General features: G+C 36.9%; 1 protein-coding gene across 1 annotated transcript in view; it reads right to left on the bottom strand.

Moving 5' to 3' along the window:
* The window catches only part of DLG2 (discs large MAGUK scaffold protein 2), an 856,812-nt gene that overhangs the window by 207,906 nt on the left and 630,672 nt on the right, over positions 1-18,234 (bottom strand). The window contains exon 14 of the mRNA XM_013943075.2: positions 13,146-13,248. Within this exon, the coding sequence (XP_013798529.2) occupies positions 13,146-13,248 (103 nt within the window). The remainder of the gene's footprint in view (positions 1-13,145; positions 13,249-18,234) is intronic.

Genomic DNA, 18,234 nt, shown 5'->3' with positions numbered 1-18,234 from the left:
ATAAGAATTCTGAATTCCAATGCAGGTTGACTCCTAACATTAAAACTGCTTATCGTTTCTGTACAATAATTAGCACTTATATTGCCCTCTATACTTTCAAAACACAAATACTGACTAATCCATAATACACTTTTCTGATCTTTTAGGGTGATTGTGTTGGTTAAAAAAATAATCAGAGGAGACTTATGCAAAGTCAAGCAGAGAATCAGTACCCACCGACTCCAGTGTTCTCTTTCCCAGCCCCATCATCTGTTCATTAAGCTTCGCTTTTAGTAAACACAAACTGCTTAATTTTACATTTTGACTGAATCCAATCCAAGAATGACAAAAATATGAAGTCTCTTCTGGAAGTAAATTCTGAGGTAGGCCTACAAACAGAAGGCAAGGCCTACTAGCAACCCAACATGCAGAAGATACTTACCTTACACTGAGTTGTCCTCATTTATAACAGGGCAGAGTGCCTAAGCTACATGCAAATGTTGGAGCAGTCTAGCTGAGAGGCAGGGTATATTAGTCCAAGTAAAGCTAAAGCAGCTATATTACTCTTGGGAGACAAACTAATATATCTGTATACTACACTCCAAGCTGTGTAGGCAGATCTTCTCACTCAGACCTACCTTAGGTTATTTATATCAGGACTGCTCTAATGCTTTTTAGATGGTGGGTATCTCAACACAAAATTTTGCACAAATGCACACATACACACGTATAACACGATGGAGGTTTGGAAGAACATTATTGAACCAAAAAAATATTGCACAAAAAAAAGCCACCACTGAAGCATCCAGCTCTACAACAAATTTTCATCACTCACTTCACAAATGCAACCACAGAAGAGCCACAATATCAAGTCCTTGTAACTCTCTCCTCTGTATCCCTTTTTGGACCCAATCTACTGGTAGACAGATGCTTCTTTCTGCAAGTTTGGAGATAGCCAGCAAAATCCCCACTAAGAGTTGCTTTGTAGGCACATTCGCATACACGTTTGTGGTACTCAGATCGGTACAAAAACAAACTAAGAAAATCAGTTACTGGGGATAGGTCTCAGTCATCCTCTCTGCATGCTACCACAGATGCTGTCCATGCTTGGCACAGGAAGGAAATTAGACTCTGACATGACACTGTGAGTGCATCATAACTCTGTACCATGCTTAGAGTGCTATATATATATACATATATGGAAAGTCATTACGTGTCACTATTAACACAGAACAACAAAGAAAGATTTTAGCAAGGCTTATCAAGGTCGGGTGGGGATGAATGACACTATCCTCAAGGCAAGAGTTGCCCTGATCTACACAGTGGTGTTTATCACTGCATGAAGATATCATGAGGTTCTGGTAAACGAGATTTGCAAAAGCAACCGATAACTTTGACAACATCAGCTTTGGGGGACCAATTTAGACAAATATAAAGATCCATATGTATTGATAAAAATGCCCTGCTCTGATTCTCCTTAAGAAAAAAATAGATTCTTGTCTAAGAGGCATATGCATTAAACTTAAGCTGAAGTAAGCTGCCTGACTACCATTTTTATTACACATTTCATTTTAGGCATCGAACAGCACTGACGTGACAATTAAAGCCAACATTTACAAATGTTGTTCAAAGTTTGTGAAGTCTGAATTTGCTGCGTAATTCTCTGCTATTCTGTGTAAGTCATTTAAAAGCAAATATGCAATATGCTAGAAGCACTAAAAATAATTACTCGGGTTAGTCTCACATGTTTCCCTTGCAAGTCACTAGAAAGTACTTAAAGATGTCCAATACTAACCTCTCCAGAACTGGTGACTAATGTCAGATTTCTAAGTCCATGCTTAGGCTGCGGAATACAGTTGATATGAATTTTAAAAGAAGCGATCATGCACATAATTCAGTAGTTCAGAAAATCAGGATATTTCCATTTAGGAGTTTATCTTTGAGGCCCTAGCTTAGAAAATACTAACTACAATATCTCTGAAACTATTTTCTGAAACTGGGGGGGGGGAGAATGTAGTTATATTCAATAGACACTAGAACGTCTAATAGAAAATGGATCCCATGGTTAAAATATACAGAAATGTTTACTTTATGGATAAATGATGTTATGTATTTTAAAGGCTTTTTCACACTGAACTATAGTTAATGTTTAATTTCAATTTATTCCCTTTACCTCAGCTTTCATCCAGATTTCTAACTTAGCCAGTAGTATGTTAGCCATTACTAATCTCATAGTAGATGCTGTCTATCTTCATTGCATTGATCTATCATGGAAAAAGTTTTCTCACTCAAAATAAATATTAAGGAGAGGGTTTTTTTGAAGCTGACATGGCAGATGACATTTTTTAATGACTCCTCAGCTAATCAAGTATCGAGATTGACAATGAAGTATAAATCTGATCCTTATTTCTTGTCAACTGCCAGGTTACCAGCAATAAAAAAAAAAAATTGACATAGATCAAGATCATAGAAAAAGAAGAATCTACTGTAGAAACAGCAAAGGTTGTAAACATTTCCAGATCCAATGAACTGACTTGCTGAAAAATAGTTCTGAAGTACAGCATTACTGTGTGATCAGATACTGTACAGCTTCTTATTTATCCTCCACGGACATGCACAATCTAAAAATGTGTGGCATATGACAACTGGGAAGAAATCTATTGCAGGCATCCCATACAGCTCTTAAAATCTGGCCCTCTGGATCCAAATTCCAGTCGCAGATGACTGTGTGTGCATGTGTGTGAATAAAAGCCAGTCAACGGCATTTCTGTCCTTCCTAACTACTTGATCACGTATCAGTTAAGTGCATCCCACATCCGTATTGCAACTTGCACCAAATATCTCTTAAATCACCACTCTAAGTATAAAACAGATTTAGAAAGGCAAACAGAACAGATCAACCAATTACTAAAGTAAATGCAGTCCTTTAAAAGGCAGTGCATGTGAGAGCCTTGCTCAGGGACAGCTCAGAGTAGATCATCCCTTTTCCTCTTTTTCCCTTGTTATTTAAATAATGCATGTTTTCTTTTTTTTTTTTTGTTAATTCTCAAACTTTGCCATCATTCTCACCCATAGGTAATAAATGCAAATCAACCAACTAATTTACTTAAAAGTCAAGTCACAAGAGTGTGGGAGATTATTGCTGAATCTCCTGGCCTTGCAACTCTTAATTGTTGTTAATTTTCTACCTTAATCACAAGGTTAAGTTGTCTGTAATTTTTCCCAGTTTTTCTTCCTCTATCAATTAAATTACTAATTTACCTCGAGAATTAATCCTGAAGGAAAGTGTGGTCTAGTGACTAAAGCACAGGGCTCAAAGAATTTATTTCTGGCTCCATTAGCAAATCTCCTAGGAAATTACATCTGTCTGTGTAACACTTTTCTAGTAGCTGCTTCCCAGGGACACCAGAAAAGATTGATTCACCTAGCTTTAGCTAGTGTAGTTAGTTTGTCTATCCAGACTAAGGTTGTCATCTAAGTTCCCTCTAAAGCTAGTGAGGAGAGAGATATCTCAGCCTAAAAGTACAGCAGAGAGCTTATCCCTCCCCACGGACTACAGACAGAACCCAGGCGACCAGCTTAGTCAATGGCTAAGTTGAAAAAAAGTCTCTAACCTTTAATTAGTATTTTCAAAGCTCTGTAATATCATCAAATGAAAACTCCTGAGGACATCAAGCACTATAAACTTCTCTAATAACAATTTTGAAAGACTTTCTAATACTTGCATTGGCTTCACTGTGAATTTTGTCCTGAGAGTTGCCAGATCACTGGTCCTAGAAAATAAAAACACATTTTATGTCACTGTCTCCTCTGATATTTAGCCATGCTGCCTTGGCATCTGTCACTTTCATGCTAAGGAAAGACAGCAAGTCTTGCATAAAGATCTCCAGAAGTAGACTTTAATCACTAAATGTTTTGGGAAACCTTAATCCTTTAATATCACGGATCTTGATTCCCTTCTACACTTGCAGTTTAGCCCTTTCTAATGTTTTGCAATGTGCAGAAAATGACTTCTGAAAGTGTCTCTCTAATTTCTCTATTTCTAACGAAACACTGGAGCAAATGCATCCTGAACTTACGGGACAGATCTGAGAGCCCTATTTCTCTTTTTTATTCTTAATAGAATCAAGAGCAGTCTCCAAGAAACCCAGAGAGAATATGTCTTTAATTTCAAACCAAAACATTTTGCTTGCTTAGGATTTTTACACTGACCACAGCAGAGAAAGCTTAAAATCTAAGTGTTTATATTATCTTAGCTTAAGCATGTGAACAATATTCAGGAATATTGACTATATTGTGAAATCTCATCTAATTTATGGACTGATTTACATTTTCAGTCACATTACTGCATGAAATAATTCACCTGAAGGCAGAGAAAACTCATTGTTACTAGCGAACTTCTGAACTCTGTGAAAATGAAATGTATTAAATTGTTTGGATAAAAAAAATATTATTTTTGAAGACTCTGCAGTATCTTCAACAATCCAGTCACCCAGGACCAGTTTCAAGTTAGCATAATAGCCTCTAAAGGTGAAGTTGTATAAGATCATGAAGATGAGGAAAACCAGCAGTGAGGAAATAGAACAAAACTTACACAAACCGAAAGTAAGGAAGAAAGAAAGAGACTCTGAAGTAACTAAAAACCAACACAAAAAAAGAAACAGATGAAATCTTTGTAAAGTAAGAAGATTAATAAGAAAGAAAAGGTAACATTTTTAAAGTAAATAGCTGGAAATAAATGAGCTGCTGAAGTCACATGTATGAAATGGTGCCACTCTAAAAGAACTAATGTAACAGAAGTGTCTGTAAAATTTGTTGCTTAAAAACTAAAGAAAAAAGAAAATAATCTGCCAAACCTCTGTCTTTGGTATAGAGTACATTTGTATTTCAAATTATGTGAAAAATTAAGAACTGAAAAAGAAAAGAGAGTGAGAGAGTGAAGAAAAACTGAAATGTGATTTGTAAATAATTTCAACGTTTTCCCCTCTTTAAAGATAATTTTCCCTAGGCTCCCCTCTGCCAACTCAGATGCTTACTCCACAAGTTCATGTACCTTCCAATAGAGTGAGAACCAAACATGCAATTAAGCATTTTCCATTCTACTTGCCAAAGACATAAAATTAGAAACTATTTCTGTAGTATCACTAGAGTTATAAAATTATTATTCCTATTACTGCTGTAAGAACTATTAAAAGTCCAGTTCGCAAAACCATTCGTAACTTACACATTGCAAAAAATTCTTGTTTTCTGAAAAAGCTGTCACGTAATGTTGAAAACACAGGCCAGGCAATTTCAGTTTAGTGAACTCCAAAATAGGGAAAAACAATGAGAAGAAATTGTATCCCATACTTAACAGTAAAATTAGCAGCTGCAAAAATAACAGCTGTTGCAGAAATAAAATCAACTCTTTATTCATATTCCCACTGAGACTAACTTATTACTTTATGATTATGATTACCTTAACGAAAACAGGAAAAAGAGGAAATTGCTAAACTTTAATTAAGAAATTGCCAAAAAAGCAATTTACTTTCTCCAGTATGAGTTTTTAACAGATATACTCTTTTCTCTGTATATATAAATAAGAGTTAGCAGAAAAAACTGTACATGAACCAAGAAAAAACTGAGCAGGATCTGAAATAACGGAAGCTCAAAGAAACAAGTACAAACAAAGCCCAAACAAAACATAACTTTATGTTATCACATTTAAAATGAAAACGGGAAAAGACATGTTTTAAAAGGAAATCATATTTGCCTGTACAACTTCCTATAGCTGACACTGAGTCAATTTTATGGAAGAATATACTATTTAAGGAAAATTAAAGCTTACTGATAGAAACAAGAGCTAAATATGGCTGAATTGTAGAAAAAACACTTAAACGGAAACATTTATGAAAATGGGAATCAAGCAAGCTCGGGACACTGTGAGGAAACAGCAAATGCAGTCTAACAGACTGGGACGGCTGCCTTACACACATACCCAAAATTATAACTTTAACATGACAAAAGCTTTAAGAAATGCTAACACAGTTAAAGTTTTAATGAATCATCACAAAAAAAAAATAAGAAAATAAATCAAAGCTATAACTTGTTTCATGCATAGTAAGTTTTGGTTATTTAGTCTAAGCATGAAAAAAATTCCAAAATTATGCTTTTTAAGAAACATAATATTCAGTATTGGATGAGTTCCACTGTGCAGCTCTGCTGGGATTGTGCTCTTTAAATTTTACAGATGAATTAAAATACAACTTTTTGTGTTTCTTAAGAGCATCCTACTAAAACTGGACTTTAAAGGAACATTTTTAATCTCTTGTGTTTCTTCGGTTGTGACAAGTGAAAGAAAATATCTTGCTCTATATACGGGCTGAGGCATTGCCCGTACATGCAGGCAGAGTCTGCTGGAGGACTACAGTTAATCTGTGCAGTAGAGCGGAAGTTGTGGTGAGGACAGCTCAGGCAAACAGAAAGGAAATACTGTGATAAGAGAAAGTCATTTAAATGCGGAATAGGAGATTTTTAAACTGTTCTTTTCACTTGAAACACGTTTTTTATTATTTTTCGCTTGAGATAAAGATAGTTTAATGTGTGCAATTAAATTATGAAGTTGAAACTTTGTTGCAATAGTATAAAAATAAAAGCAGGATATTCTAAAGATTATGCAGTAACTAGAGGCAAACAAGCTATAGCTAAAGTATCTTCGATGACCAGAGAAGTGTGATACTATCTTGGTGACGGCTGCAGTTGTCCTGAGGGCACCAAAGCGGTATTCTCTGGATGGAAAGGCAGTAAAACAGCAAAGGCCTACCACAACACCTAACCATACGCATTAACTGCTGACATAACCTGCAACACTCAAGGATTAGTTTCAGTGCCAGAGTTTTAGTTTTGAGTGTGTAATTTGATGCATTACATAAGGTTGAGTACTGCAGCCACATGATAGTGTTAAACAGCTTAATTTATACAGAAACCTTTGCAACAAACAAGGAAGCAGTTTGTTGCTCAGTGAACTTCTGCACTTCTGTTGAGGCAAAATTTACTACAATTCTCAGAAGAAGGAGAAATAGTTACGACAGCGCTACCTGCAATCTGGCTTACTTCACTTCAGTGGGCACTGCATGGACAAGCAAGAGAGGAGGCACAGGCCTTTCTTAGGTCTAGTGAATAAAGTAACAAATTCACATTCCAACAGTAAATAAGTATCTGTTCTAACTAGTTGTCCAAAAGAAGACTCAAGAGCAAAGACATGACTTTTATTCAGCCAGAGAAAGCAGGCCACCCTTCCTTTACTTGGTTAAAAGAATAAATCAGTAAATAAGGAAACCAGCACAGTCGGGGATGCCACTGTAAAAAGAGGCAGGAAAAAAAAAAAAGTACCTTTGCTATTGCTACCTGAACGAGACAGCAGTCCTTGTCTGCTGCACGGGAGAACTTTAGTGCATTATCAACTACTAGGAATAAATTAGGATCTAAAATAACAACTCCAGAGCACAATCTTCTCTGATGCTGTTAAGGAAAAACAAAGGCTCTAAGACAAGGAAAAAAAGCAACTTTTTGCACAAATGTGTGCTTGTCTGTGTGTGTATATGCATGGATGCGCACATATACAGAATTGTGCATTTGCTAACAAACACATAGGCTGAAAAATGCTGGACGTATGGTAGACAGTATGCAGTGGAAGTATCGCTACGTGCTTTCCCTGCCCTTATGCCTCTCCCTAAGCTGCTGGCCACTCAGACAGGATCCTCAGCAAATGGGCCTTTGGTCAAATCCCATACGGGCATTCTTAGATTACGTTATACTCCTAAATACACGTGCACGAAATGTAACCTTAGTATCTTGCATTCTTTGGCAATTAGATACAGTGGCTTCCACATAATGAAAGCCAACTGCTGTAAATTGATGCAACTTTATCCAAGTCATCTAAGCGACATTGATTTTCAACAGCTGAGAAAAAAGGCCCTTAACATGAGAGCATTTCAAAGTATAGACAAGATCTAGACAGAGATGAATAAATACAATTATTTATTCTTCCCAAATATTTTGTACCTATGTTATTTCTGCAGCAGCTAGAAAGGTTAAACATTTGAATCAGAAATATATGTGATAGTTGTACCAAAATAGGAGACAAGTATTTACCTTTATGAGGCAGGGACAAGGAATGAAATGGAGGAAGGAGCTAAAAAATATCCATGAATTTCTTCAGGGTGAGACCTTTGACTGTGATCCCTGGCTTTTTACTCTGATATTTTAAAAGCAGGAGATTTCATGCATCAATAGGTCAGATGAAGGTTAGGACTACGCTTTTGTAAAAGCTGATGCAGCTCATCAAAGCTGGGTCTGTTACAATACACTCTCTGAGCCTCCCAGATTCAGGAACAAAAGAACTGAAAAGTGAATTTATTACCATTGCTGCCATGAGATGCTTTATAATTGTAGGTACAGTTCTCCAATAACTTCCATAGCTGATGTCTGCAAAGAAAGACACAGCTTATCGCAATATCTCTCTGTCCGAGACTCTCTTTCTGCCAGGCTCAGAGCTCCTTGCCATTTGCAGTGTCACTAAGCAAGCAGCTAATAGCTAACTCAAAAGGGCAGAAAGCTGAAATTCTCTCAATGCAACAACTTTTTGACCTCTGCGGTGTCAGCTGGTCTAATCAAACTGTAACTGATGAACGTTTTCCCCATATGCAAGCTGTTAGGGAGTTAATTGGCTCACTTGGAAGATCGAAAGCACGTGAAACTCCTGACTGGTTCAAGGGTTTTCCAGGGATTGTTGTGGAGGAATAGCTGCAGAGATACTGCAATGCAGCACAGCACAGCTTACAGGTCACTGACACGGAGTAATTCGCAAAAATCTTAGGACTAAATTCGATCCCTTTCACAGTGCTGTACTGGGAAGGACTAAGAGCATTTGAGAATGAAATGTAAAGCAAAGCTTTTTAGCAGTTCCATTATGGAGTCCAGTTTTCTGTCCCTCCTTCCCCCCCCCCCCCCATGACTTTTAGGAGGAATTGTCTCTAATTCAGATGAAGCTCTTCTTCCTTTCAAAATGTGCTTCAGTTTCACTATCTGAATACTTTTTTCTTAATTCCTTCCATACTGGGCTGTAGTTTATCATTCCTGCCATTAAAATGAAAATAGGTACTGCCTAAAAGCCTAGAAGGGTAAAAAAATATTTCCCTATGCAGTATATATTCCCATTTTAATTTCCAATTAATTGTTTAGTAAGGACACACTGCTCCACCCTTCTAAGATTATTCCCCAGGATCAGGCTTTTATTTTGGAGAGGAGAAGCGCCTGCTCACTAGCTCTATGTTTGTACAATGTTTTAAAAGAGATCTTAAAGAGCTGCTAAGCATGGAGGAGAGCAAAAATGTTTCTATGAATATTAAAAATTGGAGAGCAAAGCTAATTATAAGTGATTGGTTCCTCTTCTAGTTTTGTTCTAAGTGGTTTTGGTCCTTAAATTTTCTTTAATTCCATTTAAACTGTGTGCAGGAGATGTGAGCAGCACATGAATACACCAAAGTTGTCTTTTTGAAGCCCACAGGATAGCTAGTGTACTTAAAACTAGATACACGCATGAGCCTCCATATGAACTAGAGTGACAATGACCATTACAGATCATGATGCTCAGCACTACTTGACCTCTGTTTACACAATACATAAGATACAGTGAACAGCTTATTTTCAGTTTTTAAAATGAAAATAAGGAATGTCTCCAAAAATGCAGTTATAGCTCTTGTTCTTAGAGACATACTCTCACTGTCGAGCTCCGATTTTTTAATGTCTGTGATTCCTTTCTCTCTTGCTCCTAATTTCCATGTGTTTTTTCACAGAATTTTGTATTTCTGTTTGGACTTTCATACCTCTTTTATCTCTTCTTCTGTTTCTCAGAGAGATGAGGGAAATAAAGTTGATGTACCTGAGGAAAACAGGGATTAAAGAGCAGAAGACGTAGGGAAAGGGAATTGTTCTCCGTTCTTTATTCTATCCCATGTACTTCCATTCCGCTCTCCTTCTCATGCAAATCACTATTTGTGTCCTCCATTCTCCCTTTGTTCACTGTCCGTGCTCTTTCACAGATTTTCCTCCTATTTCCAACATCACTTTTGTCTGAGGGACAGGCAAAGCAGTTCAGATAAATACCATCAGCAACCACAACTCTGCCAGCATTCAGAGAGCTTTGTGGTGCTATTGTATTTTGTCTTTGCTAGCCTCTGCATTTGTTTTTTTCAGACAAGATGAGAAACCACAGTGCCACAATATCCAGAGGAAAAGATATTCAAGTTGAAGGCAAGCCCTAGATTTTTTGCAGGAGTTGCCATTCTCATGTGATTTGCTGCCAGGTCTATACACATAAATGTGAGGGGAGTTCATATGAGGTTCAGACAAACTTTTGACTGTTTAAGGCAAGGAAAGGGAGATTTAAACTTTAAAGCTGTTTCTATAGTATTTGCCTCATCTTGTTCCCAGAGTGAAGTACCTTATTCAGTTTGGAAACATTATATTATTGCAAAGGTAAGTAAGTATGTTGTAGTTTTTCCTTTAGTACATAAACACTAAATTATTATTATTTAATTGCTAATCATCAGCTGGCTTTTAAAATTGACTTGCACTTATATCATTATCACTTAATATCTGAAATATCAGTAGCGAAAGTTCTTGTTGAATGTTTTAGTTTGCAGCAAGATGCAAATGCTTAATAAGCTGGAAAAAACAAAAAAGATGTCAGTTAACATTTGCAGTGGCTATTACTGGATCTCTTTAAAATCCTGAGGCTGTAGTAACAACTTAGAGCTTTTAGTGTGAAAATGGAAAAATCAAGCTACAGGTCTACTTTGCTTATGCATTTTACTGGTTTTAGAAGCATTTTAAAAGTAATTCCAATATATGCTTCACAATAAGATAGGATGAATAAGGAATCAAGTAAAAATTACATAGTAAGGAGAAAGAGAGTTTTGCAGGATCTTTAGAATAAGTTAAATATTTAGGCTGATACAGCTAGAATATGTTTGTCTTTCTGTGTGATCCATAAATTCTTAATTAATTCTCTGTCAAGGCTATTTAAACCTGTTTTAGGTTTCTTTGCTGTTTTTTCTTTTTTTTTAAGAGTGAAATACTTAATTTTACATCTGTATCTACACAGTTTGCATTAACCAGCATCTCAGAAAAAAATGACATTCTTCAGTAGTAAGACACGACAGGCTGGGTGACTACTGAGCGCCTCAGGTGGTATGAGAAGGTATGGGACTCAAGCTCCCCTCATCACCTGAACAAATTCAGTCATTTCCTATAAAAATGCTAAGTTTAGGGCCTTGTTCTTTACTCAGCCCCACTTTCTTCTGTGTCCTGAATGATTTGGGTGAGAAAGAAAACTGGCTGTGTTTGAGTGACAATGAGCCACGCAGTCTGGACTAGTCTGCCCTAAACAGGGCTCTTGGTGAATGATGCAGCATTATAGGAAGAAGGGAATAAATAGGCAAGATAATATTTGATGGATTTAATAAGCAGTATTTGAATTGAATACTTGCCAAAACTGAATTTGATGAGTACAGAGCTGGTAAAATATAGGGGAAAGGTATGTCAATTGCAAATTCAAATATAAAAGGAAAATCTGTCAAGCAATGTATATTCTGTGCATTAACAAAGGCACAGAACAACTCTGAAATGCAGTTGATTGCTATAAGTACTCAGACACCATGGTGATAATTGCAGTATAAAATCCCTAGACGGCAAACGAGACTGCCACAACTAATGGGAACATGTTTTTATTGAGAATCCACTGTGGCTGGCTATCTGTAATGAAATTGCTTTTCAATAATTTTTCTTTGAAATAACTCTGATTATTGCTTATGCATTTTTATATGAAGATGTTCCACTTATTTAACAAAATATAAACACTTCTACAATTTTCCTTTGCTCTCATCTGCACATTTCTTAGTGTGGTCTAATTTATTCTGCTTGGTGACTCAAGTGCAGATAAGCACATAAATGGGTGCATGATACCAGATCTGAAGCACAACTATAAGTTTGGCTAAACTTTTTTTCTCTTTGTGTGCTATCACCAGGATTCAGAGGACCAAAAGAAGGTATCATGTGGCATAAACTCTGGCAGTACTAATTCATCTCACCAGTGTCTCTGAAAAAAAAGACCAGCAGAACCTACTATTAAAACTGCACTGTTTCACCTGAGACCTATGTGTGCTCTAGGCAGGTACAAGTAGGAAGAATCAACTACTTGTGTTGAGGAGGTCATAGCAGGACTTCTAAATTTAGCTATTTCAATGTTTACTGAAAACTGATAAAACGATGCCAGCAAGTCTTCACAGATACCTGTAGGGGCAGAATTCACCTGGAGAAAGGTTCACAGTAACAACTGCTGTGAAGGAAAATGATCTCTAGTTTCTATCAGAAAGTTCATGTTAGGAAAAAACGTAGCTTGTGGACAATGAGATGGAGCTCTGTCACTTTACTCTGGACTGGTAAGATCAATCAATGCCTACTTCTCTCCACTGAAATAGAGCCCAGCTGACTAGTTGAAACACCAGAAAGCTAAATATTAGACATCAAAAGCTGGGTGAGCTAAATCCCACTCTAAATGTCTGATATTTTGCTAAATTTCCTCTTGATAGTTTTATTTAGCATGCTTCTCTTGTAAATACTTGCTATCCAGGGCTAATTCTCCTGGAGCTACAAGGACACAGTCATCCACTAGTAATAATGAGGGGCTGCATGCATTCACCAGGAAGAGATTATCTTTGTTTAATTCTGATCATGGCTCTCTGGGACAACTTCAGATCTTCCTGGCATTACTGTTCATTGTTAACTTCTTTTTTGCACTATCTATCTCCAGGAAAAGAGAAAAGAAAAGAACATAGAATAAGCAATAATGAAAATAAAATGATAAACTATGTATTGTTTACTGTCTTATTATATGCACACTTAAAGACAGTTCTTACAGTTGCATAAAACATTTCTAAAAGCAAAAATTACAATAAAAATATAGCCACTTCTTGGGGATAAAACTGTCACTTGAATTTTCATTCTGGATGACTTCTGGTGATAGCTGGGAAAAGCACTAGCTACAACAGCCTCATCCTTTTAAATGGGTGGCTTTAAAGCACTTATCTTTTACCTTATGTCCTTAAGTTTATTATTTTACTTACCCTCCGGCTGGTATTGTGCTATGATTGTTACCGTCTGCCCTGCTCCTTTTAGCGCAGCTGCAGCCTGCTCGTGGGTAGCACCTCGAAGATCAATACCATTCACCTACAGGAGAAATGCAGACAGCAACAGATATGAGTAGCTTAACATTAGGCAGAAAGACAGAGCTTTTCTGTTTAATATCTGACAGACACAAAAGTCAGTTTGCCCAGATGCCAAAGTAAAGCCATGAACTCAAAAGGCTGGCCATGAGAATTTGCACTAATATAGCACACCGTAGTTTGTACATGCATATCTGTGCATATTCTTCTGCAACCACTGTTTTGGGGGTTTTCTGCTCAACTGAGTTTACATCTGTAGTAGTCTCTTCATCCATCGATTTAACTTTAAATTTAAGGTTTAGAAGTTAAATTCTCTGCTGTGCTCAAAGGTCACTGCAGAACACTGCAGGCAAGGAAACCAGCTCTTCCAGCCAGACTCTGCAAGGCCAGTCTGTAGCTCCAGGGGAACCTGGAGATAAATGGAATATCCCTGGCAAAAACTGATGGTCAAAGAACTTCCAGAGCAGAAACTGCATCTACCATCCTCTTTTCATGCCATCCCTTCTCCTATTGACTATATAGATCCTCCTGTCTTGCTATGGAGTTGCTACCAGGTGCAGCTTAGCCACCTCTAGCAGCTGGACACAGGTTTCTCTGACTCCTGAATGACGGTTTTGTGCTCCCTAAGTAGTGGAAGCTGGACATAGCAGAATGAAGCAGGAATCCATCCATAAGAGTTGTGGGCAGTTTCAAAGCTCTCTTGGTTTGCAGATTTAGTGTGAAATGTTTTGTCAGCAGCATCCCAAGGAAGAGGCACAATGGGTGTTGGTATGTATGACGACGAGACACATGGAAAGGAGCCCAAAAAGGTAAGGTGGACAGAAATTCTTCAAAAAAACATTTTTCATCATAAAATCCTAATTAAATTGAGTCAAAACTTTCTAGTGGTCCATGAGCTAGTTTGAACAAAGATAAACAACCCTCTCCTAACAAGCCCCCCTTACTCTGTCCCTGCTTCCCAGCAATCATCCATAAACACGCTCACATCCCCCTCCGTGAGGAGGACCTGGGATCAAATCCCTTCTCTGCCTAGTTTAAAGAATTTTCCACCTCATTCAGGTTGTGTTGTCAGAGCTATTTCTATTTCACCTATAGAATTACTAACTGCTGCAGTAATATGAATCTTTCTCTCCAAGAGGAGTGTTATTGAAGTATGTGTGATTTTTTTTTTTCTTTTCCCTCTTCACTTCTAAAGATTTCCATTTCATAAAGTTTTATGAAGAACAGAAAACTTCTGAAATGTAAACAATTCCAGCAGGACAGAAATCCATTTCTTATTGCTCAAGAAAAGAAAAGAAAAAATATAGAAAAAAGAAAAAAAGGGAAAAAAAAGAGAGTGCCATACCACAGTTTTCACAGGCAAACAGGCCAGAGCATGGGTCCCAAATTCTCAACATTAGCAACTGTTTCTGTGTTTATTTTTATCAGGTACTAACATAAAATGACTAAGCATATATTGAAAATATTGATTTTATTTTATTTAACTTTTAACAACTTTTTAATGCTGCACAAAAATAAAATGGATTCCACAGAACTTTACAAATAATGGTGATGAAATCTAGTACAAATAGATTTATTTTGATTATTTTGAATTACATTTAGAAGCTGACACATTTTAACTTGCTGTCATTCATCAAATCTTAGAGAACACGATGTTCTGGGAACGCACATTTATTATTGTATGACAAAATCTAGTCCTTACTAATGTGTGAATCCAATATTTAAATTATTATGCTCAGAAAAAACTTTTTTTTTTTGATAGTAATAATATACAACACAGGAAATCCCATAGTTTCTGATCCAGAAGATCACACTATGCTATAGTACTTTTGACTGTGTACTGGAACATAATTGTCTAGCTGAGATTTCACATATCTGATAACATGATTCCATAAGAATCCAAGTTTTCCTCATCAGGTCTGTCTGGAGAAATATCTTTCCTCAACTTTTTTTGTTCCCTTCATGGCAATGGAGAAAAAAAAACATTTTTTCCTAAACAACACATCTTTTCCCCTCAAAAACTTTTTAAAGTTACGTATTTGATGATTGCTTAATATTTCCACCCATGTTCTCCATAAAAATCAGCTCTCCTGTTCTAATAAAAATTAAGTCTGAAGTTCAACCAGCTATATTATTTTAATATCATTCAAAGTTATAGATGGTCTAGGATTTTGCCGAAGCATGATTTATACAGTGGCTTATCTTCAGATTCAGAAAGAAAATACATAACTTTCAAAACAGAAGAATATAATCTATTGAAATCTGACCTTGCTCATATCCTCAGGCAAACAAGACTGATTATACAATCACAGTAATGACGTGAATGAAAAAGTGAATTATAAGTTATGTTGCAGAACAACAGCTGGATTTCTTTGAATTATTTTGCCCATATGCGTATTCCACAGTGGATGGGTTGCCAGCTGAAATCAGAAATTGTTTGCTGGTAATGCCTGCTTGATCCATGCACGTATCCTGGACACTTTGGGGCAGCATATGTAGGGCATAAACACAGTACCAAGCCACCATGCTTGACTGCTGTGACTTTTGCACAAGGATATGCATCTCAGTGGACAGGAGAGAGGAGAGTTGGTAGAGTATATACAGGGATGAGGCATTTTAAAGAGCATGAAAGTAGCTGCTACAAGGTGGGCATCTTGCAGCAGAAGTGCAGGCTGGAAGATTACCACACCTAAAGAAACGTTCTAAGCAGATGTCTGTGCCAGAATATAATGCTTCATGGAGAGGTACATATGGATGCCCATGTTGTTACAATGATACAGACAATCTAAAGGTAAGCCATGACTATTATTCTGGTATTGCCATGTATTGGTGTCTTTGGATCATATACACTCATAGGTATATTCTGGAAATTTCTGCAACATTTCTGTCATCTGAAGTGTGCAAAATCCATATTCTTCTCACAATTTTTATTTAGACAGTGTAGAGAGAAGTGAATACCTTGATTAACAGGTAAAACTCTCATGCCCCTGAAAAAAAAAATCTGAGCATAGCCCAAATGAAAGATGATAAACTTCATAATTTGTCTAACACAAGAGTTCTCAGTTCTCCAGCTTTCCTGTTTGAAAGCCACAGATGTAAGGAAGGTGGAAGCTTTGCACATAATGAGTCAAGGGTTTTCAAAGCTGTGTACATGAACCTTAAGTTCTGTGGATGGCAAGACTAACACAGACCCCTGCAAAAAACTCACTGAAATTCAGTCTAGGAACATAGTATTAGAGAGGGCAAAAATTGAGTGCATTCTAAAAGAGCAAAAGGAGAGAATCACCGTTTCAGTGCCATAAAGTCTAATATATGACACTGATATTACCTACAGATGAATGTGGTATCAATTAGGACTTAGTTTAAAACCTCTGTAAAGAATACACACTTCCTGAATGGACAGACTATTGTGAAAGGAAGAGCTGTTGTGGCCTTATCCTTATTCAGTGAGGACATTAAGACACTTAATGCTGTATTGCTATGGGGCACAGGTGCACCAGTGGTATAACTACTTGTTAATTCAATGCTGTAGTCACAGCTTTGGCATTCTGGAGGACCAAAGCAGAGTCCTGAAGTTTAGGCAGCACAGTGGCTATACCATGCCACATAGGAAACCTTAACTGGGATTCAGGGTCTTTGGAGAAGAGAATTTGAAGCCAAATGACCTTTCCTTTAATAGAAAGCTTGCCTTTTCTCTCAGTGTTTCTCTCTCCATATATACTGTCCTTGAGAAAGTCCCGAGGAAGAAGCAATATGATGAACTGAAGAGAAGCATAAAGAAAGACTTCCGAATTCCTCAGCTCCTGGTTTGGGGAGAAGGATATGGATGATGTCATCTGGTCAATATTAGCAGGTCCAGGAAAAAAAATTAAAAATCAGGTTTTTTAGGCTTAAGATTAAAGACTGTAGACTTTAGGAAAATACACGTCTCTCTTAGGCAGTATATGAATAACTGGTGGTGGTCTTATAATAAGAGCTGTGTTAATAGAACACGAAGTTTTAAAAATCATTAATAAGTCATAATAATCTCTCTGAAGGCAAAAGGAGAGGATGTATGAAAGAATAAAGGAACTACATTCTTATTCTCTTTCTGCTCTGAAGAACAATTGTTCTATCTATATGTTATCTAATAACCAAATTTCCAATAAAGCTTTAAGGATATACAAATAAGACAATAATTCCACCAAAGTTAAGTTAAACATTTTTCTCTTTTCCTCAGAACAAAAAGAAGCCACTGAAATGGTAACTGACTGCTTCCCGCCCTTTGCATGCTTTTTGTGGAGGAAATGATTGTCTAAGTTGCAGACACCAACACATTATAATGACTGAAATTCTCTGAAATCAAGCGCAGAGCCTGGTTAAGATATAGGCTAGGATGGTCACTTGATGAAGAATTTCAGGTCTGAATAGCTGAAATCAGAACAGCAAGAACAAAAAATGTCAGAAAGAAAACAGCACCTCAGTTCTATCTTCTGTATTTTTATCAAATGATAAACAAGCTAGACAAAGCAGATTAAGTAAGGCTGAACAGGTAGCAGTTCATTAGGCTTGATTTTACACTGCATTGCCAAAATAGTGATCTTGCTCTTGTAGATACACAGCTGCAGAAGTCAAGCAATTGTTGTCAAATAGGTAGATGGGAGGGTTTTTACATGCTGTTTTGCACACCAGCACCTAGGAGAGGATCTCAGTACTGAATGTTAGACATTAAAGTTAGAAAGGGCCTTCATATCACCTAGTCTGACTTCCTTCAGAACAAGAACTGGAGAAGCAAACCGCTTTCTGCCCTGAGCAGTATTCTTTCCCAATATTTAAAAGCAAACATAATCAAGTCCTAAACCTTCTAGTTGAAAAACAGCATATTTATATAGAGACATTCAATCTTGATGAAAGAAAACATTAATTTACACATTCTAATCAAATTCTTACCCTCAGGCCAAAAAGAACAAGAGTTTTTCGTTTGACAGCATGAAGGGATAAAATGAATAAT

The sequence above is a fragment of the Apteryx mantelli genome, chromosome 1, assembly GCF_036417845.1.
Source record: "Apteryx mantelli isolate bAptMan1 chromosome 1, bAptMan1.hap1, whole genome shotgun sequence".
NCBI lineage: Eukaryota > Metazoa > Chordata > Aves > Apterygiformes > Apterygidae > Apteryx > Apteryx mantelli.
This window is presented reverse-complemented; position numbering and strand designations above follow the sequence as displayed.